This window comes from Lupinus angustifolius, chromosome LG05, assembly GCF_001865875.1.
Source record: "Lupinus angustifolius cultivar Tanjil chromosome LG05, LupAngTanjil_v1.0, whole genome shotgun sequence".
Lineage (NCBI taxonomy): Eukaryota > Viridiplantae > Streptophyta > Magnoliopsida > Fabales > Fabaceae > Lupinus > Lupinus angustifolius.
The window spans coordinates 13,883,633-13,907,845 of NC_032013.1; the positions used below are offsets into that span (position 1 = coordinate 13,883,633).

Below are 24,213 nucleotides of genomic sequence, written 5' to 3' on the forward strand. Positions count from 1 at the left end.
ATTAGCTACGGTTTTTTTCCATATTAGCCACGGTTTTGACCGTGGCTAAAAGGTTGTTTTATTGTAGTGATTCCATTTCTTTTGAATTTATTTTTTCCCTCTTTGTGAACTCTTTTGTTGTATTGTCTGGACAAAATTCGATGAACACACACGTAAGACGTGATGTTACCATATTTTTTCTCTTGTTGATATCTTAGTTCTCAAGATTCAGTATTATATAATATTGTAGGTCTTATAGTAGTCTAGTAAAACTTCCCCTTAAGCTTGAGCATTACCTTTTTATTACATATGACAACTGAAGCACTCCCCCATTTCATCCAACCCGCTTGAATCTTATGTTTATATCTCTGTCAATTTTTCATTGTCTTTTATGATTGACCCGAATACCTAAATCTGACATCTTGTGGTATGATATGATCTTCAATCTTTACCTCTAAAGTATAATTTTTTCGTCTCTTGCTAAAATTACACTTCATATACTCCATGTTACTTCAACTTATATGAAAGTCATGTGCTTCTAAAGTTTATCTACACATTTCTAGCTTCATGTCTAATTTCTTTATGTGTCTCTCACTACGACAATATCATGCGCAAAAGAACACATATTAAGGTGATGGTTCTTGAACATGCTTAGTAAGCACATCCAAGACGAATCTAAACAAGTGTGGGGTCAATGTTAACCCTTGATATAGTCTTATGACAATGAGAAAATTTTCCGAGGTCTCGTATTTTGTTCTCACATTGATCTTGACCTCATCATACATAGCATTGATTGCTCGAATGTAGACAATTTGAACACCCTTCTTTTCTAAAGCTTTCCATCAAACCTCTCTAAGTACCTTATCATACATCTTCTCCAAATTAATGAAGACCATGTGCAATTCCCTTTGGTTCATTTGATATCTCTATATCAGTCATTGTAGCTAGTATATAGCCTCCATGGCCGACCTCCTCGATCTAAAATCTAATTATTTTTAAGTGATATTCGTCTCTTATCACAACCTCCACTTAATTATCTCTTCCATAACTTCATAGGATGATTAATGAGTTTAATCTTCAAATAGTTTACACAATTTTGTATGTCGTTCTTATTATTACAAATATGAAGTACAAAGTTTATTCCACTCGTTTGACATCTTCTTTACCTTATGATCTCATTAAACAACTTTGTGGGTCATCTAATGTCTTGCTCTATTAGAACCTTCTAGCCCTTAATATGTATATTATTTGGTCCAACCACTTTGTCATTCTCCATCATTTTCAAAGCTTGTTTGACATTCAATTCTTGAATTTTATGATAAAAAAATCTATTTTTGATCCCCCACTTTTTCACTTAGTCTATGACAAAGCATAAATCATGTTTCTCTTTGAAAAGTTTGTGAACATAATTGTTTGATATTTCATTAATATCTTTGTCTTTCACCAAGATATTTTCATTTTATCTTTAATGCATTTTCCTTGGTCCAAATCTCTTACCATTCTTTTTCTACCATTGCATAGACACTTCTTTCCTTTCCATTACTACCTAGAGATTTGTATGACTATTATACATTTCATTTTTAACTTCTCTTATTGTTTTCCTCTTATCTTTCTTAGATTCCTTATATCTTTCCCAACTTTTATAATTTTTTCACAATATATACAAAATAATCTAAATATATGTTTAAGAAAAGAATTAAATGATAATTGTTATAATTATTAGAATTAAATGATAATTGTTATAATTATTAGAATTAGATGATAATATGGTTGGAGAGGGAGAGATTATTAAGATTAACTAAGATAAAGAAAATAGAATTTGTACTTAATATTTGAAAAAAGAGTTTAAAATTTATGCATTGACAATGTAAAGTTTTTTATACTATCAGTACATTATCCACTATTGATTTAAAATATTTTTTTAAAAATCAATACTAGCTAATATATGAATGATGAAAATTTACTGACAATGTAAGAAATACTTACACCGTCAATTTTTATATATTAAATCCTCAAAGAAAAAGATATATTTTCATCCTATTACCGAAAAGTTGGTCTCCGCATATATCTATCACTTTCAACTAGCTACCAATAAACCAGATTTTGTGTGGATTTAGACATAAAATATAAAGGTTGGTAAATGTTTATTTATCAATATATTATTTACTTACGGTGATTTGTGGATTTTCTAAGATGTGTTTAATAACAATTATGAGTAATGTTATATGAGTAATGTTATTTTCTAACAATTGTGTCAGGATTTAAACACATGTAATGTATGATTTATTTATATTAATTTTATTTAAAAGTCAATAATAATTTAAATCTCACATCTGTTAGTATCTATGTTATTCTTATGTTATATTCTTTTCAAGAAATTAGTAATTCATGTATCACTTTCAAGTTAACTAACATACGTTGAGGCATATTACTTTTACAAGAACTTTTAGGGTAATTTATTTTAAAATATTGTTATTATTATGAAGAAAACAATATGTACAAACAATGTTGGAAGTGTCTAATATATTATCAAATCATTATCTATTATTTATTTTTAATTATTATTAACTCTTCAAAAATAATATAAATAAATAACAAAAGATGTATTGAATATGAATAAATCTTTACATTAATCATATTATATAGATATTTATTATTATTAATATTATAGGATAAAGAGCTTTTGTCATATGAGTATACTTTTTATAATTTTTTTTTCACACCGCAAAAAAATTGGTCTATAAAAGCACACTAAAACTGGCTTCAAACGTGTTTGAGATCATCACAAAAATGGAGAATTCAAGCAAGAGAGTGTTGCTTACTTCCAATGGAGATGATGTTTCACAAGGCATTGCTTTCCATTTAGCCAAACAAGGATGCAGGTGAAAATTTTCTCTCTTTCTCTCCCCTCTCTTTGTACCTTTGATTTGTTTCTTGATTATTGATTTTATTCATTGATTAAGGTTGGTTTTGATGGGAGATGAGGCTACCCTTCGGAGTCTTTCCCTTAAAATAAAGGGTACCCTTCAGGGTGCTGCAGGTTCTGATCCTATAGTAGTTGAAGTTGTTGGTCTGGACATGGAGGATCAGAAGGAATCTGTTTTTCATGACTCTGTTGATAAAGCAGTCCAGATTTTAGGCAAATTGGATGCTTTTGTAAACTGTTTCACTTATGAAGGTAAACCTAGTTTTGTTGTTTTTTGTGATCTTAATATATGTGTCTTACCTGGACCTAGCAGCTAGGTAGGAGTCTCGTACACTGGTTTGTTATTTTGTCGAGTTTGATAGGATTCAATTGCAAGGTATGAGAATTCAGTCTTGTCTCTGAAGGATGAATTCCGGGAGGAGGTTTATATGATACTTGAACCTTCTAGAACCACACCACAAAAGCTGACTGTCATTGTCCATATGTATGGAAATGGATCCTTTGCTGCGTGATTGAATTTTACACTTCAATGACCAATCATAAAATCAATTGTACATAAATCAAACTTATATAAGATTGACTAATTTTATATGAGATTGATCTATCTAATAACTAAAATGACATGCATCGGAGACTCCAAATCCTATATGTACTCCTTTAGGTCTACTTTGTTATGTCCCACTGCAATTTTTTATTTTTGGTTTGGCCTGTCTCTTACGATCCGTTTGTAATTGAGTTTTGGAGGGAAGGAAGGGAAAGAGAAGGCTTTAGAGTCATCTCACAATTGTAGTTCATGGTTCTTAAGCCTTTCATTTTCCTTCCTTCCCGTCCAAAACCCAACTCGCAAATGGACCCTTAGATAATGAATCTCAATGCAATGGTAAGTTTGTTGCCTTGTGATCTAGAGGTCATGGATTCTTATTCTAGAAACAACCTTTACACATGCTGGGGTAAGGCTACATATATCTACCCTTCTCGAATTCCATATCTCACTAGGTGTGAGTTTTGTATAATGGACCACCCTTTGGTCTTCACTCCTCAAATTAATATTCTGATATCAACCTTGTTGGAGAGCCAAGGCAATATAAACGCCATTCCAAATTCCTTATCTTGTAATTGGATCCTTAGTGTTTTGACCAATTTATGTGAAGAATACATAAGCTGAATTATGCTTCTAATACTTTGAAACAGGAAAGATGCAAGATCCTCTAGAATTAGCTGAGAGTGAGTTCAAAAAAACAGCGAACATAAATTTTATGGCTCCTTGGTTTTTGTTAAAGGCTGTCGGTAAAAAGATGCGAGACTTCAAGACTGGAGGCTCTATTGTATTCTTAACATCAATCATTGGTTCTGAAAGAGGGCTTTATCCTGGAGCTGCTGCATATGGATCATGCTTGGCAGGAGTCCAACAGTTAGTTAGGGTAAGGGAGTATCAATTCGCATCTTTTGGTTTGACTAATAATATAATTAAGATGTTGTCATTTGCTGGAAATTATTTATATGAAGATTGGCTTGTATATTTTGTTGCATTTACATTTACTGTCAGTTTGTACAGTGTTGAAAAAATCATGGATGAGATTTTGATGCAATTGGTTTTTCTTTAAAATTTTACCCCATGCCAAATGATCCTTAGTATGCCTAAAATATTAACTCTGATAAAGAGGAAAGACTTCCATGACTTGTGATTGCATTATATGATCTGTTCTCCTAGTCGTATACTAATATCGAATGATGGGGTTTGTTGGCTAAGACCACTTATTTAAATTGTGGGCCACATCACGTGATGCGGCGCAACATTGCAGTTACGGCGACTGCCGCAACCGCATCACACTGCAATTGCGATATATACCCGAATCACAATGATGTGGCCGCATTGGGCCGCAGCGCAACCACATCGAATTCAAAAAATATTGTTTTAATTAGAAAATGATTTGCACCATAATGGCTGCAATCTGCATTGCAGCGGCCACAATCACCGCATTTACAGTAACCGCAACTATGACTGCAATCGCGACCGCAGCCGCAATTTAAAACACTAGTAGTGACTATTGCATTTAGCTAACTTGAGTTTGGTAGACGTCTGATTCTGATTAAACTTGGCACATTAATTGTCTTTGTCAATACAAGACAATTAGGTTAAGAAGTGACTCTTCTCTTAGGACCAGTGTGTGCATGGATTGCATAAGGGATGTGAGGAAAGTAAAGCATGTTTGTTTGTTGCATGTTAGAAAATACTAATTAAAATGTGAATTATGAGAAGGATGGAGAAATTGAACGAGAACGTTGGTTCAAGACCAACCCCTACTTACCAAACAATATTAAAAATACCCCCATCCTGAAAACGGGGCGAACTGCATGTGAAGACCTTTTTTGTCTCCTTTAGTCTCTGCTGCATTATATTTATGATTATTTATAATTTTTTGTCTCCTTTTCATCTGTTTGTATATTATAACTTATTTTATTGTTTTGAAATCTGAACATACCTAGAAACTTATTTAAGTTGAAGACCTGGTTTGGTAACTGGACTGGAAGATGGAGTTGCACCAATTTAAAGCTGATAGCATGTCATTAGAAAGGAAAAACAAGTAAAATAGTAGCAAGAAAAAGTCACCTTTTGTTTGGCTAGGGCGATATGCACAAATGATATGCTGTTTTTTAATCGATTGATATTATTTAAGTCAACTTGGAATTTTTCAACCGATGAACAAATTTATGTGGTTGATATAGGTGCTATGTTATATAACTTGATATAACAGTCTTCAGAATTTGGATGATTATGTTACGTAGAATGACAGAATTGAATCTTCACTTCTGTTTCTTTGCAGTTGCAATGAGTTTCTAACGCTACACTTCGAGTTCCTATCGAGTTCCTATTTGCGTCATTTCTCTTCAGTGATTCCGACAATTGGATTATTCAAGATCTCATACATAGGCCATGCCTTTATGTGATGTTGTTCTGGCATATGTTTTTGCTAAATTAACTATAAGTCTGCAAAATCACAATTCAAGAAAGAATCTAGTTTTTTTTCACCTTTGGAAATGGTAGAAAGGTTGGTCCTCTATTGGAGGTTATCCTCTATTTGACATTATTACCAGTTAAAGTTGATTTTTTGTCGAATACTGCTGTTTTCTTCAGGTTTCAGCTATGGAGATAGGCAAGTACCAGATCAGAGTGAACGCCATTGCTCGTGGCTTGCACCTGCATGATGAATTCCCATCTTTCGTCGGAAAGGAAAGGGCAGAGAAGTTGGTCAAGGAAGCAGCACCACTAGAGAGATGGCTCGATGTTAAGAATGATCTCGCTTCCACAGTCATCTATCTAATCAGTGATGGTTCACGCTATATGACAGGAACAACCATATATGTTGATGGGGGACAGTCTATAACCAGGCCTCGTATGCGTTCCTTTATGTGATTTTGCAAAGGAAGTTCTACCATCTACATTTGTTTTTCTCCCTATATGTGTTGTGACTTTCTCTAAAAATAAGGATGCTGCTATAATTTGTTGTAGCTAGAGTTGGTTAATTTCATCTTTTTTAGCTCCTTGGATTTATATAAAAACTGCTAAACCGATAAACCGATAAATAGGTGTAAAAATATAACCTCAGTTGTTGTAAACAAGTATAGGAAGTAAGGGGTTGTCATATCTACAAGGACTTGCTAACTCAGCCTTTCAAAATCAAATTATTACTTTAAGCTAGTTTTCTAAAGGGTGTTTAATTGGTTGTTGTATTGGTTGAAAAGTTTTGAATAATAAAAGTGTTAGAATTCAAATGCTGGATTGATTCACTATTCATCACCGTAAATTGACAAACAGTCAAGCAATAAAATAAATACAATTTCACAAACATTTGACCTCAACTACACTAAGAACTAATACTTTAGTTTATTCAGCAACTCATGAAATAAAGTCTAAACCTTAAACACAAGATTAATAATTATGACACACATGAATATCTCTATGTCTAGTAATTATGCATATGAGTTGAGATTGATGTATGTCATCAATTGTGTTGGCTGCCAATGTATTGATCTATACTAACAATTTCCCAAATTAGATCTATGTCTAGTAACTAACCTAATAAAATTATAATTTATGAACCATCAAATGTGTCTCTATGTCTAGTAACACACACCATCAAGTTTGAGAGTTTTCAATGCAAATATGAATCTATGTCTAGCAAGTATATGAGCAAAGACATTTGTTGTGACAATTAAGCATGCAATCATTTCTAGTTATATGCATAAAAGGATGAATTATTTCCTTCGGACTATCGAACCAGGATTTCACCTCAAGTTCTTTTCCACAAAACCAGACTATTCATTTCGTCAAACATATGGTAAGCATTAAGAGTACAACAAGAATAATTCATAAAAGTCATGTCATTTTATTAATAAATTGAATTACAAAATACATCAATGAATAATTAAGCCAATTCCAGCTATGATGCAATCTAATTAAGTATTCTCATAAATAACTGGACGAACATGGAATTAAGAATTTGAGTTCATAAAGATGTGTCAATCTCCACATAAACATAAAAAATCCTCATTATTCATACTTCCTAAACTTTACGTCATAAATCCAACTTACATAAATTTACAAACTAAACTATTTAGAAACCATCCTAAGAAAATACATTGCTAAAAGTTCAATTCCTATCTCCTTAGGTGAAATCTATGATAAATTATATATAAAAAAGTATCCCCAAAATGGAATGAGGAACTCTCTTTATGCTTCTAGATCTTGGCTATTTCCCTCAACGCAACAACGATACATTGAGCGTACCTTCATTCAATTCAGACCTTTCGCTTGACTTCTTCCACTCTTAGCGTGACTTTCTACGCTCAACGCTATTGCACTGAGCTCAGCTCCTGCGCTGAACGCAGTTGAGCTTATTTGAGGCTTTTGTATGCTTTGCCCAATTTGGTCCATTCTCGGTCCAATTCATCCTTTTTTGACCTGAAACACATAGGGATTTGAAAAATAGAATTAGTATAACTTATCATCAAAATCTCAATCATGATTACATAAAGTAATTATTTAGAAACAGAAAGTGTTGAATTAACCTTATGGATTAAGTTAATTTTGGCACTTAATAACTCTCCCGAACTTAAGACCTTGTTTCCTCCAAAACAAGAGTATGTCTAGGCTCAAATCATTATATAAGTTTTCAGAAAATTTCAGAGTTCATCATACAGGTTAGCCCATCAAAGTAAATATCAACTCTAATCCCATAACAATAGTAAAACATAAACCAAATGTTAGGTTCTAGACACTTAGGCTTTTTCAAACCAATTCAACAAGTAACAAGTTGTGATAGTGAGATATTTTCAACATACAATCAAATTGTTTATCCATTAAGAAGGACCTCATAGTTTTTTCTCGTGTATAAGTGTATCTCTCAACTTAAGCATAAAGATATCATGTAATTAGACATGGCATACATCTCAACAATTATCAGTAAAAGCTTTAACATGGATCACTAAGGTCTTTCTTTGGTTGTATGTTGGGTACCAGTGAGGTAAGAATACACCTAGATGGGAGGGGTGAATAGGTGTCACGGATCACTAATATCTCTTTTCTGATATTTGTGCAGAAACAAAGCTACTGCAGTTAATTGATTATCAACAAGGTTAATCGATTAAAGACAATTCTATTAATCGATTATGATCAGTACGTTAATCGATTATACTGGTTGTTTACTCTTTGAAAAAAAGTTTTCTTGCTTTGAAAAACAGTGATGAATCTAGATCTTTACAATCTTAATATTGATTTGTGATTATCAAAAGATTAACAACAATTAGCAATTAATCACAAAATGCAAATTAACTCAGAAAGCAAGTAAAGACAGAAACGTAAAGAGATAGGGAAAGAGAAAATGTGCTCGAGGATTTTTATCCTGGTTCATTTGCGATATACTTGCAAACTACATCCAGGCCTCCCGGTTGATATGAGAGATTTTTCTTCACTATCAGAAACTTAATTCAGTTACAAACACACTTCTAATAATCCTAGCAAAAACTTCTTTCTTGAAAATGTTGAGCCACCAAGTTCGGTTTGACCTATATCTATGGCTACTTGGATACCATACTGTTCACGTAATTTTGCCCCAGCCGAAACTTTCACTCAAATCAAGACTCCCTGTCTTGTGAAGACTACTGATGCTTAACTTGTGATGATACCACACACCACAAGAATTATCCTCAATTTACTGAATTTTTTCGAGTTACTTTGCACACAAGATTGTGCGGATAACGACACTGAAATTGGCCTTCTATAACCCTTGACAGAATGATCTCACAAACAACCCTAAGAACTAGATGTAGAAATCATGCAAGGTATTTCAACTGAATGAAAAATGTTGGCACATAGAAAAGAATTTCTCTCTTTTCTCTCTCTTTTCACTCTTGAAAATGTATGCAAGAAAAAATTTCAAAGAATCAACAATAGCTTCTAAAAATTAAGCACAATGAATCTTTGTTTTTCTTTTCATTCAGTATTTTTCGATTGATTGATTGATGAAAGTGTGAAAAACTTATTTTAAAAACCGATTTGATTATATTTCAAAATAACAATTTTAGTTCATAACTGATTCAACTGATATTAATCATTAAATGCCAAGTTAATTGATTAACGAGTTTCTTGAAAACATATTTTCAGTTATGGCTTAATCGATTAAAACTTGCTTAATCGATTAATAAGCAAAAATCCTAGGAGGTTAGCTTTTGTAACTCCATTTAATCAATTACGACTTCCATTAATCGATTAACGGATTTCACCAGGACTTAATCGATTACCAAATGTGTTAACATATTAATATTGTTTTAAAAATGGTTTTTCAAAACTATATGGTAAACACCCTATATAATGAATGATCACGCAACATGATTTTAGATTTGATTAAAACCTTTTATGCACAAAATCATGTATGCTTAATGCAAATGCATGAGTGTTATTTATCATATATATCTATGTAGATGTTATGTCTCATCCTATATGATTTTCATTTTAGACTTTTTGCGAGACACTTCCATCTTGGACTCAATACTAGGCAATCATCTTAGGACTCTAGAATGTAAAAAGCAATCCTAGATTCTATGACTTTGACCTTGAGTTCTTGGTATGTTGTTTGTTGAGATGTCCAAGTCTTCAAGCTTCCATATAAGACATTGTCTTCATCAAAACTATGTAGGTAGGTTATGATGGCATCCTTTGACCATTTTCCATTTCAATCTCACCCTTTTGATGATGAAAAACACTAAAACAATTCCTTTGTTTGATGACTTGAAGCTGGACAAGATATATTTGCAAAGGGTTGAATCCAAATGCGCTTCTCCCCCTCACTTTGTTCTCCCCCTCAAACCATGTAAGAGGTAATGCTAGGGTAGAAACATGACTACTAGTGGAAGCTCACTTCAACCTGCAAAACAACTCAAACTACACCCTTTCTCCCCCTTTTGGCATGATAAAAAAGCTATGGCAAATGATGATATTAAAAGCCAAAAGTAAGGAAGATAAACACATTTTACTACTCTTAATCGATTAATTAATCAAGGATAATCAATTAAGCAGTCTAAAAATTACTTGAACATGTTCACAAAGTTTAGCATTAATTGATTATTATATGGAGTTAATCGATTATGTAGTAATAAAACAGATTATGACATAATTTATTGTGCGATTTATCTATTCATGTAAGTTTAACATGAATTTCACAGAATGATCAATGATAATTATTAAACAATATTCAGAGCATATTAATCATTCAACATAGATATACATATGAAGATGAAATCAAAGGATCACGTAATGATTGAAAACATAATCCAAATTAGCAACAAAGTTTTACATAAGAGTTAGTGCAAAAGAGTACATAATAGTTCAACAGAAAGAACAACAAAATACAACCAAAATATAATCAACACCAAAAGATAATTTCCAAAGCATAACATACACACACCCTAGAAACACTAGAAAATTCTATCTAGGCTAATCTTGTGGAGGTGGTGGTTGGGATGAGCCATGTGTAGCACGTACAATGAAAATGATGCGTTCCAGATCTTCAGATAGTCTCTGCTGCTGCTGCTGAAATTTAGCGGCCATGGAATCCCTCATAGTCTGAAAATGTCCATCAATACACACATTGAGGCGTTGTTCTATAACATCTAGGTGAGCAAGCCCAAACGATGGTTCTTGAGGCTCAGCAAAAGCCTCGATAGGTTGTTGTCCAGAGATAGGCTCACTAAGATTCGCAACATTATCTTCATTTGGCATATCTTCATTCACTCTGGCACTATGATCTTCTTGATATTTCTATTCATTACCATATTTGTAAATGTTCGTTCTGTGAATTAGATTATCACCAACAAGATACTCTCGGGAGTTTGTCATAATAGTGTCCACACGTGAAATGTCAATCTCGTAATAGTCAATGACACGAGAGATGAATATCCCATATGTGAGCAGTCTCGATGAAGATGAAGCTATGCCCTAGATAACTTTCAGAATCTCTGAAGGCCAGTTCACCGTAATGCCTTCTCGTATGGTGAACATAAGCTTTAGATCATTAATGGTGGGTTGAGCGTGGTTGGTATTCCTCTGAACTAGTATATATGCAATCAAATAGTCTAAGAGCCGGTTTTCTACACACAGTGGCCCTGCTTTGGTCAATTCCCCTTGCACAAACAAGTGAGGACCTCTTAGGCAAGACTTGTACATTTCAATAGCATCAAATGAGTCCCATGACTCATTGTTACATTCACCTAGCCTCGGTCCATCACTATCAAGACCTCCATTATCCAAAAACAACTCTTCATCTAGAGTAATCATCTTCCCCATTACCATTGAAGAATACACCTCATCTTTATACCTAAAGTTGCTATAGAATTCCCTAATGAGCGAAGGATAAAGTTTACCTTTCAATTCCAAGAATTTATTCGCTCCTTGGGTCTTTAACTCATAAGGGAATTGGAAACCTTGTGCAACCAACCATTCTACATCCGCATACTGGATGTAGGTTTGCTTTCGGCCTTGAAACTTGGTCAATCTGGCTTCTTGAAGAATTGGAGAGTAGTAAGGGTCTCCATGGTTCTTTCGTCCACCTTGAGCCGAGGGAGAATCTTTTTCTCTGCCTCTCACACGTTTGGCACCATGCTTCACTCTCATACTTCTTGGTTCACTTATCTTTGCAGGTATAACATTGATTTAATCGATTTGATAATCGATTTTACGAATTGAGGTTTTAGGGTTTCTAAAGAGGGTTATAGATTGAGGGTTATAGAGAGATAGAACTTTGAGATAGTATTTGAAATTGCTATTGAATTCTATAGGAGCACTCAATTTAGGGGATTGAATCAGAAAGTTGGGAAAACAAAGAGGGTTTAGGTTCTAAGTGAAGAATGACCCAAAATGATACTTGAATATGATATAGCACTTCCGTTAATTGATTATTTATAAAAGTTAATCGATTAACCAACTTAAAGTTTTCAAAATTTTGAAATTTTGGAGCCCAGGTAATCGATTGAATTTAACGATAATCGATTAATCAAATATTAATTTTCAGATTTTCAAAAATGTTGAGCCCAGGTAATCGATTAAAACACAAGACGAAAATTTATTTTGGCTACTGGAACTCAAAATAATCGATTAAGGCACATAACAATCGATTATTGATAGAGCTTAACCCAGATTTTAGTGCATTTTAAATATTTCTAGAGTATGCTTAGGGTGCTATTGCTAAGAGACAAACGTAAAGGATTTTGACACACCAAGAGAGCATAAAAACATTCATGAAGATAATCTAAACAAGGAAGCATGCATTCATAACATATATCGTCATAAGCATATAATCAAGATCAATCAAAGGCACATAATAACCTTAAGCAAATTAGTTTAGATATTTTTCATCAAGTATGCCAAGTTCTCCGCGTAACACAAAGAATGTATCCTGTGGAAGGGGCTTGGTAAAAATATGCGCTAATTGCTTTGAGGTTTCAACAAATTCAAGTATGTAGTCACCTTTTTGTACATGATCTCTTAAAAAGTGATGTCTAATCTCAATATGCTTAGTTCTAGAATGCAGAATAGGGTTCTTCGATAGATTTATGGCACTAATGTTATCGCATTTTATAGGAATTTTTACTAGTTTTAAGCCAAAGTCTAATAGTTGCTGCTTCATCCATAGAATTTGAGCGCAACACACGCCTGCGACAATATATTCCGCTTCGGCAATAGACAAAGCAACACAAACTTGCTTCTTACTATGCCATGATACTAGGGAGCTTCCTAAAAGGTGGCAAGTTCTGCTAGTACTTTTCCAGTCTAACTTGCATCCCTTAAAGTCAGAATCCGAATATCCTATTGGGACAACGAAGCATCCTTAGGATACCATAAACGCATAGCTATTGTTCCTTTAAGATATTTCATAACACGTTTTACAGCAGTAAAATGAGATTCCTTAGGCGAGGCTTGATATCTTGCACACATACATACACTAAACATTATATCGGGACGGCTAGCAGTTAGATACAATAAAGAACCAATTATGCCTCGATATTTTATTACCTCAATTGCTTTACCTTTTTCTTCTTTGTCGAGGTAGCAGGATGATGCCATACACTTATCCATCTCGAATCTTTGCAATAGTTGCTTGCAATATTTTGTTTGGTGAATGAATATCCCACTGCTCATTTGTTTCTTTGTAGTCCTAGAAAGAATGTCAGCTTGCCCATCATCGACATTTCAAACCCCCCTATAACCTTGTCGAGCGAATGATCTTTCTTTGTCTTCCACACCATAAGCATTTCTTGATGATCTGCATTTATTTCCAGATCATCTTGAACCTCGTTTTCAATTTCGATATTCTTTGTGTATGCATTTTACAGCATACCGGAAGCATCATCACACACAACCTTCCTCTTCTCTTTTGGAGAAGATTCAACAAATTTTACATGGACAAACTCTTCAACATGCATAGTATATTTATTAAAGACTCGATATGCTTTACTATGAATAGAGTACCCTAAAAATATTCTCTCGTTATCTTTGAAATCAAATTTTCCTAGTAATCTTTTACCATTATTCAATATCAAGCATTTACATCCAAAATCATGCAAGTGTGAAATATTAAGTTTTCGGCCTTTTAGAAATTCATATGCCATTTTTAAGAGTGTAGGCCTAAGTAGTACTCGATTAATTACATAGCAAGCAGTATGCACCGCATCGGCTCAAAAGTACTTAGGGACCTTTCTTTCATTTAGCATTGTCCTAACTAGCTCTTTTAATACTCGATTTTTCCTCTCAACAACTCCATTTTGTTGAGGGATTCGAGGAGCAAAATACTGATGTAGGATCTCATGCTTTTCGCAAAACTTGTCAAATAGGTGGTTTTCAAATTCTCCATCGTGATCGCTGCGAATATACACTATCTTATGATCTAATTGGTTTTGAAGCTGTTTGGCCAGATTTTTAAAAGATTTAAAAGCATCGATTTTCAGTGCGAGAAACAAAGTCCATGTATATCTAGAGAAATCATCAACAATTACCAACGCATAGTAGCTACCACCAAAGCTCATAATTTGTGATGGTCCAAACATGTCTATATGGAGTAACTCCAAAGGCTTTGTTGTGGATATCTCGTTCTTAGTTGAAAATGAGCTCTTCACTTGTTTACACTGTTGACAAGTGTCACAAGAGTCTTTTGATTTGAAATCAAGTTTTGCTAATCCTACTACTAAATGATGTGACGATAACTTAGCTAGATGTTTTAAATGGACATGTGCTACTCGCCTGTGCCACAACCAAATGTCATTCTCTTTAGTAATAAAACATTTTGATAACAGAGTGGTGACATCATCCAAATCGATCATATAAATGTTATTTATTAGATGCCCTATAAACTTAACATTATTATTTACCCCGTCACAAATGATGCAACATTTTGAGTCAATTATGGCTTGTGAAACATTTCCAATTCTTCCAACTAGTAGGTTGTGCTCTAGTCCTTCGATATATAACACATTTTCTATTATGGCTTGTGAAGCATTTCCAATTCTTCCAACGCCTAGTATCTTCCCTTTATTGGTGTCTCCATAAGTGACATAACCTTTACCATTTAGTGAGAGATCCAAGAACTTTGATCTATCACCTGTCATATGTGTTGAACATCCATTGTCTAAGTATCAGTGTTGTCCCTAAGTCCAAAGGCATACCTCACTCGTGTCACACGGATCGCTTGTGCTGACAAGTTCTTGAGTGTTTGCCATTAAGCATAATTTGGCGGTCTCCTTCCTGCTGGTTGTGACGATGTAGCTTTTAGAGAGATCCCTTTTTCTTTCAGTCTGAATCTTCATGCATTGTTAAGCATCCTAACTCCATTTCATGGTCTTGGAGTTTACAAAAGAGAGTTGCTAGTGGCATTGTGTCTATGTCTTTTGACTCCATAATTGCTATTACCTTGGGTTGCTATTTCCTATCAAGACAATGCAACAATTTGTTAGTAAGTTCACCAATAGCAAAACTTTTATCTAAAGAAATTAAATGATTAACAATATGAGTGAATCTTTTCTGCATTTCATTAATTGATTCATTTGGAAACATACGAAACAACTCATATTTATCTGTTAATGCATTTAATCTTGTGTGCTTAACCTCACTTGCTATTACCTTGGGTTGCTATTTCCTATCAAGACAACGCAACAATTTGTTAGTAAGTTCACCAATAGCAAAACTCTTATCTAAAGCAATTAAATGGTTAACAATATGAGTGAATCTTTTCTGCATTTCATTAGTTGATTCATTTGGAAACATACGAAACAACTCATATTCATGCGTAAATGCATTTAATCTTGTGTTCTTAACCTCACTTGTGCCTTTGTGAGTTACTTGAAAATTATCCCACATTTCTTTTGCATTTAGGCACCGTGACACTCGAAAGAATTCATCGTATAATATGGCAGAGGTTATTATGTTCTTTGCCTTGAGATTGTGCTGGACTTTACGTCTTTCTTCGTCAGTCCATAATCCCTTTGGTTTTTCTTTGGGTTCACCATCCACTAAGTGAAGGGGAGTGAAAGGCATGTTCACAACAAAGACCCAAATCTCCGTGTCTATTGCCTCCATAAAGATTCACATGCGCACCTTCCAGTAGGCGTACCCCTCGTCGCTGAAGATCGGAGGGCGGTTGATGGATGCGCCATCACCATCGAAATGGTTAGTGTAACCCATAGTGATTAATCCCTTAGATCAACGAATTTAATGGCCAAGCTAGCACTTTCATACTAGCTCTGATACCACTTGTTGGCTACCAATGAGGTCAGAATACACCTAGAGGGGGGGAGGGGTGAATAGGTGTCGCAGATCACTAATCCCGCTTTTCCGATATTTGCATAGATAACAAAGCTACTGTAATTAGTCGATTTTCAACATGGTTAATCGATTAAGGACAATTCTATTAATCGATTATGATCAGTACATTAATCGATTATACTGGTTGTTTACTCTTTGAAAAAACAGTTTTCTTGCTTTGAAAAATAGTGATGAATCTAGATCTTTACAATCTTAATATTGATTCGTGATTATCAACAGAATAACAACAATTAGCAATTAATCATAAAATGCAAATTAACTCAGAAAACAAGAAAATAAAGGAACATAAAGAGATAGGGAAAGAAAAAATGTGCTCGAGGATTTTTATCTTGGTTCGTTTGCGATCCACTTCCAAACTACATCCAGGCCTCCCGGTTGATCTGGGCGATTTTTCTTCACTATCAGAAATGTAATTCAGTTACAAACACACTTCCAATAATCCTAGAAAAAAGTTTTTTCTTGAAACCGTTGAGCCACCAAGCTCGGTTTGACCTCTATCTACGCCTACTTGGATACCTCGCGCAATTTGGCCCCAACCGAAACTTTTTCTCGAATCAAGACTCCCTGCCTTGTGAAGACTACTAATTCTCAACATACGATGATACCACATACCACGAGAATTATCCTTAATTTACTGACTTTTGCCGAGTTACTTTGCACACAAGATTGTGCGGATAACGACACTGAAATCGACCTTCTATAACCCTTGACAGAATGATCATACAAACAACCCTAAGAACTAGATGTAGAAATCATGCAAGGTATTTCAACTGAATGAAAAATGTTGGCACATAGAAAAGACTTTCTCTATTTTCTCTCTCTTTTCTCTCTTGAAAATGTATGCAAGAAAAAACTTCAAAGAATCAACAATAACTTCTAAAACTTAAGCACAATGGATCTTTGTTTTTCTTTTATTTTAATATTTTTCGATTGATTGATTGATGAAAGTGTGAAGAGCTTATTTTAAAAATTGATTTGATTACGTTTCAAAATAACAAATTTAGTTCATAATTGATTCAACTGATATTAATCGATGAAATGCCAAGTTAATCGATTAACAGTTATGGCTTAATCGATTAAAACTTGCTTAATCGATTAATAAGTTGAAATCTTGGGAGGTTAGCTTCTGTAATTCCATTTAATTGATTAAAACTTCCATTAATCGATTAACAGATTTCACCAGGACTTAATCGATTACCAAAAGTGTTAACCGATTAATGTTGTTTTAAATATGGTTTTTCTAACTATATGGTAAACACCCTATATAATGAATGATCATGCAACATGATTTTAGAAATTATTAAAACCTTTTATGCACAAAATCATGTATGCTTAACACAAATGCATGAGTGTTACTTATCATATATATATATATATATATATATATATATATATATATCTATGTAGATGTTATGCATCATCCTATATTATTTTCATTTTAGACTTTTTGTGAGACACTTCCATCATGGGTTTACCCAACCTAAGACTCAATACTAGGCAATCATATTAGGAATTTAGAATGGAAATAACAACTCTAGATTCTATGATGTTGACCTTGAGTTCTTGCCATGTTGTTTGTTGAGATGTCCAAGTCTTCAAGCTTCCATATAAGACCTTGTCTTCATAAAAACTTCGTAGGTCAGTTATAATGGCATCATTTGATCATTTCCCATTTCAATGTGGCTGGGCTATAAGAAACATGGTTTATTTAGATACAAAAGTTATAATGGGCTAAGAGAGCTAATTCTAATTTATGCACCAATTTCTACTTGTACTATAAGTCTTTTGTTTCTAATTCCCTTTTTCATTTCATTCTTCCACCATTCATCCCTTTTTCTCATTCCATGCCTCCTTTTTGTGGATTATTTCTTTTTGTTATTTTTACCTCTCCCCAAATTAGCATATAGCATAATTTTATTCCTAGCTCTCTTTCCTACTAGAAGTAGGCTAGATAGAGTTTTAATCTAGCAAGGGTTCAATCAAATAAACATTTTTTTGGCTCAAAGGGGCTTAACAAGGGGTAATCACGTAATTCGATTAGTGTTTTTCCGAGTGGGTTTAAAGAAACTAATGCCTTGATCCTATCCATGTATCACAATCACATAGAAAATATAGAGATTCAGACAAATCCAACAATGCTAATCTAGTGCAAGTTCATATAAAGTAGTGTATATCTCACATTCACTCAACTCTCAATCTAAGGCCTTCTTAGTATCAAACAACATCATGTAAATTACACACACTCACTATTCACAACAAATTCTTGAATAAATCAGTATGCATAACCCATTGATCCACAACTTCACATTCAAATTCATTACTCATTTTCATGTTTAGTTATACTAGAAGATAACTCAATTAAATAAAAAACTCAATATTCAAACTCATTGGTCCAGAGCATTGGCGAATTGGTCTAGAACCCCATACACCATGTTGGTGTGGAGGCGGTTGGACGTTTATTGCCGAAAAAGATGCCAAAGTTAGCCTAGTTTCGGGCATAGACTTCTCGGGATGCTGCAGATGCAGCTGGGCTGCCTGCAGGAATACTAGGTCGGGGAGTCTGACTTTGACTCAAAGGTTCTGCTTGAGTCTAGTTAGTAGGAACAATATGGCTTGGGCCATCATCCTCTAGTTAGTGTGCACTTAACAACTTGTTCAAGTTGACTTAGCCACCATTCAACCATGACCTCACTCCAAGTAGCCTCCATAGGCTTTTCAGAGGTAGTTCACAATAGCTAGGCCATTAACTCACAACTAGCTTGGGTAACTCAGCCACAAGCAGGTGACTAAGCTGCTTGGCCATGACCAAACCCATGCTGAAGGGTTTGGTCAGCAGCTTGGCGGTCAAGGAGAGGAGCTTGGCGGTTGGCAAAAACTCCTATAATAGGAGGCACTTCATTCACATTAAAAAAAAAAAAATCATTCATTCACATTCTCGTATACACTTTCATCCTCATACTCACTCTAAACCGAGTTCTTCTCTTCTTCTTGTAATTTTCTTGGAGAATTTCTACTCCAAAGTAGTTTAGGTAAGTTTATTTTGTAGTTTTTTCCTAATTCAAGAGGAGAAAGGAGATGTAAAATGAGATACAAAAACATAATTCTGTAATCTCATTTCGGTCCGAAAAGCATCTCATCCTTGGATACATGGCTCATGCTCCTACAAATTGACTTGGATTATGGTCTAATTTCTTTTCTTTAATTTATCATCTTTTGAATTCAATTCATTTCATGTTATTACTTTTGGCTAAGTTTTGATTCTTTATGAAGTTCTTAATGTGGTTTTAGCTCGATCACCTAAAACTTGTTTTAAAGATCCAAAAATGCTTCTTCTTATAGTGTTGACAGGTGAACTAAAAAGTATAACCTACACCTTAGTTCACTTGCCACATAAAGCATCTATTTTAGGCAACTTTTGTTCAAGGCTAAATAAAGTTAAAGGAGCCTGAAGTAGGGTGTGACAACCTACTCCGACGAGTGGCACTTAAATATTATTTAGTGCATTAAAAAAGGTTTGAAAATCATCTTATTATTCTAGGATACTAGATGAAGGATTTAGAAATTATGTGTTGAACTAACCGAAAGTATAACACATAACTTGTAATGTTTTCAAAATCAATAAGTATAGAAATAATTCGATACTTCCAACCAAATTCCTCCTCAAGAATTTGTGCATATTAGTTGTTTATGTTTATTTACTTGTTAATATTTCTTAAACAAAATCAAACAAAAAGATGTTTAAACATTATTAGTAATATAACATATTTATAATAATGATATATTAGGCAATTCCTTGTGGTTCTACATAACCCTATATTATACTACAATTGAATCTTGAAAGAGATGCAAATGTAAAATAATAAAGAGTTAACTTATAAATTTTATTTGTTGATGAAAAAAAGAAACCTTGAATCAAAGTACAATTTAATTCATAAATTGTATCTTTGTGAAAAGGAAAAATACACAGTCATAACGAGTGATCTAACTACTAACATTTATTTTCTGTCATTTAAATTATGCAACTAAAATGTTTTCTGTCAGTTAAATTCAGCAACTAACATTTTTTTAGTGCTTTATTTATTATTTATCAACCTTCCATAAGGAAGTAATTTGGTTAATAAAGGAAAACGAAAATAAATATCACTCATTATTACTTGCATTAAATTGCTAAATTCATACCATTATACTGGAGTTGGAATTTATTCCAACAAAGCCAGGATGATATGATGTTGTTAATAATTCAATAAATCTAAGTTTTTGATTAAAGGAACATTCTTGAAACCATTATACGAACGATGTAATTTATTCCAAAAAAGCCGAGATGACGAGCAAAGAATCGACCTGTCATTAAATATATAAATCAGAAACTCGCTACCTCAAAATAAAGTAAGCAAGAAAACTCTTTCAACAAACACTACAAAACATGTAAAGACCAAAATTAAAAGAGATAAAGGGATAGAAGAGCGCGCCAATGAATTTTATCCTGGTTCGTTTTCGGGTCCACTCGCAAACTACATCCAAGCCTTCCCTTTTGATCTCGGGAGATTTTCTTCACTATGGAATAAAACGTATGTTACAAACACACTTCCAATGTTCTTTACAAATGCTCCTTTCTTGGCCCTAAAGTCACTCAAGTCGGTTTGACCTCCTACCCGTCTCTTAGGATACTCAACACCTACTCACGTTATCGCCCCAACCACTTATTCCTCTCAGACAAGACCTTTGTAAAGGTGAAGACTCAATACCTAACCTTAACTTGGTTTTTCACTCTAATTCTCTAAAAGTTGAGAATTTCAATTTCAATGGCTAGTAAAATCTAAGTTGTATGCACCTAATTAGTGATAATTGAACACTAAACTCAGCTACAAACTTGAGGACCAAAATCTCACAATAAACCTAAAGTCTAAGTGAAGATTGATGCATGGTTGTGTGTATTAAAACTAAAATGCACTCTATGAAAATAATGTAAAACTAATTCCTTTCCACTTAATTGTCTACTTGAGTAATCAATTATTGATACCAAAAGATCCAAGACCTTATCTACTGGAACTTTTCTTATCAACTATTCCCATACATAATCGATTATCAGGTTCCCCATGTCTATCTAATGGATTATCACCCATGGTAATTGTTGAGCAATGTTGGAAATTTGTTTCTTTGATGCATGATAAATCTCCTACATGATGTATGTGTATGTAATGCATGATTTTGGAATAAGTACTATCTTGGTGCAACAAAATCATGTATGTCAAATGTAATGCATGAACATTATCTGTCATGTATGGATGTATAATATGTCTCATTTTAGATAAATCAATTTTAAGCCTTGTGAGACTTCCATCCTAGGTTCATCTAACCTAGACTCAATCTAAGCAATCATCTGAGGACTTCTACAAAATATAAAATCTTTTCCTAAGACTATGATGACCTTGAGTCTTGGTATGTTATTTCTAGAGTTTTCTTTATCTTCAAGGTTTCCTAAAGTCCTTGTCTTCCTCAAAATCATGAGTTGATCATACTTGCAACCTTTGAATCCTATTGCAATGTCATTCTCCCATTTTTTGATGATGACAAACTTTGAATGGCTTAAGTACTTGCAATTTACATGACAACTTTAAGAATGACACTATCCCTTTTGCATATATGACACAAAGTAGTAGAATAACCAAGGTAGATAGTATATAACCAAATATAACATACACTAGTCATTCATGAAAGCAAAATGATAGAAATTAAAGTCCATTGCAAATAAACCATAAAAATGAGAAAATGAGTAGTTCAAGGTTTACAAACATATTTGATTAGATACATGATCCATGCATTCAAATAAAATAACGTATAAGCATACAATAGAATCATGGCAAAGACATATACAATAACCTAAAGCGAACTAACTTAGATACAATTCATCAAGAATTCTCAGTTCCCTGCGTAAATCAAAGAAAGTATACCTTAGAAGGGGCTTGGTGAATATATTGGCTTGTTGATTTGAGGTTTCCACAAACTCAATTATGCAATCACCTTTTTGCACATGATCCCAAAGTGACATTGTAATATGAGTCAGTGGTTGAAAGTATGATCAGCTCATCGTTTTGATGAATGCAAGGACTTTAGGAATGCTTGAAAATGAAGACAACTTTACAAACAACATGTCAAGACTCAAGACCATCATAGTCTTAGGAAATATTTTTCTATCTTATAGAAGTCCTAAGACGCTTACATAGATTGAGTCTAGGTTAGGTGGACCTAGGATGAAAGTTTCACAAGGCTTAAAACTTGATTTATCTAAAATGAGACATATCATCCATCTATACATGATAACTAGTATTCATGCAATACATTGACCATACATGATTTTGTTGCATCAAAATGGTACTTATTTCAAAATCATGCATTACATATACATACATCACATAGGAGGTTCATCATACATCAAAGAAACTACTTTTCAAGTTTTCTAATTGATTCAATTATATAGACATGGAACTTGATAATCGATTATGTATGGGAATAATCGATTAGAAAAGTTCCAGTAGCTAAAAGATTTAGATATCTTGACATCAATAATCGATTAATCAAGAAACAATCGATTGTTTCCAACAGATAACAAGATTTTAGCAAGTCGATAATCGATTATCAGCTGAGATAATCGATTAGACATAACATAAAAAATTTTGTATAAAAATTGTTTTGCTTCTCATTTGTTCAGATTCTTTGGTTTTCAAATCTTCACATTTTCATAAAAGTCTCTGAACGAAATCTTGTGTTGAATAGTGTTAGAGTTTCTTTGGATTTCAAGAGTGAAAAGAGATTGAACGAAATCTTGATTGATAGGAATCAACAGCTGGGGCTATAACATGAGTAGGTGTTGATTATCCTAAGAGCAGGTAGGAGGTCAAACCGACGTGAGAGACTCTCGGGCCAATAAAGGAGCTTTTGTAACATCATTGGAAAGGTGTTTGTAACGTATGTTTTATTCCATGGTGAATAAAATTTCACGAGATCTGAAGGGGAGGCCTGAATTTAGTTTGCAAGTAGATCCGCATGTGAACCAAGATAAAATTCTTTGGCGCACTCTTCTATCCCTCTATCTCTTTAAATTTATGCCATTACATGTTTTTTTATTGATTCTTGAATTTTCTTATTGATTCATTATCTGCATGTTATTGTTTTAGCATTTGGAATATTTTTGTTAAGCAAATTGAACATATAAAGATTGTTTCTGAGATAACTTGTTTTGTAAGAAACTTTTTTGATCAAGATTTCAAACAATCAGAATAATCGATTAGTGCTGATAATAATTGAACACTTTTACTAATAATATTCGATTGTCTTGTTGAATAATCAATTATTTTGGACAATTTTTCAATACACTCAATCAATCGGAAAAACGACATTAGTGAACAGCTACACCTTTTCACCCCATGTAGGTGTGTTTTGCTATGTGTTTACCCAACAAATAGTATTAGAGCTAGTAGGATAGTGCTAGATTGACCGCTTAGATTTTTGATCTTGGGATAAAATCACTATGGGCAGTGATGGTGCATCCATCAACTGCCATCTGGTTTTCAGTGGTAAGAGGTATGCCTACTAGAAAGTACGCATGAGAATATTCTTTGATGCGATTGACACATACATTGAGGAGGTCATAGTCAATGGTCCCTATATTCCACTACACCTAGTGGAAGGTGAAAGTAATGAAAAACCTAAACGTTTGTGGACAAATGATGAAAAATGAAAAATCCAACTCAATTTAAAAGCTAAAAACATCATCACATCACTGATTTTGTATGGCGAATTCTTTCAGAGTCTCACAATGTGGCAATGCTAAGGAAATGTGGGATACCTTTCCAGTAACCCACAATGGCACAAGTAAAGTCAAGTGTGTGAGACTAAATGCCTTAACACATGAGTATGAATTGTTTATAATATTTCCTAA

General features: G+C 33.7%; 1 protein-coding gene across 1 annotated transcript; it reads left to right on the forward strand.

Moving 5' to 3' along the window:
* LOC109347880 (3-oxoacyl-[acyl-carrier-protein] reductase FabG-like) lies at nucleotides 2,709-6,460 on the forward strand. Its single transcript, XM_019587985.1, has 4 exons — nucleotides 2,709-2,861; nucleotides 2,943-3,157; nucleotides 4,097-4,326; nucleotides 6,042-6,460. Exons 1-4 carry the CDS (start codon nucleotides 2,770-2,772, stop codon nucleotides 6,318-6,320), a joined length of 816 nt encoding a protein of 271 aa, XP_019443530.1. The 5' UTR covers nucleotides 2,709-2,769; the 3' UTR covers nucleotides 6,321-6,460.

Bases quoted from the DNA above. Each gene is read 5' to 3' on its own strand.
- LOC109347880 (XM_019587985.1), top strand. From the start codon at position 2,770: ATGGAGAATTCAAGCAAGAGAGTGTTGCTTACTTCCAATGGAGATGAT. The intron at 3,158-4,096 runs GTAAACCTAGTT...ACTTTGAAACAG, and splicing joins AAACTGTTTCACTTATGAAG to GAAAGATGCAAGATCCTCTA. The intron at 4,327-6,041 runs GTAAGGGAGTAT...TGTTTTCTTCAG, and splicing joins GAGTCCAACAGTTAGTTAGG to GTTTCAGCTATGGAGATAGG.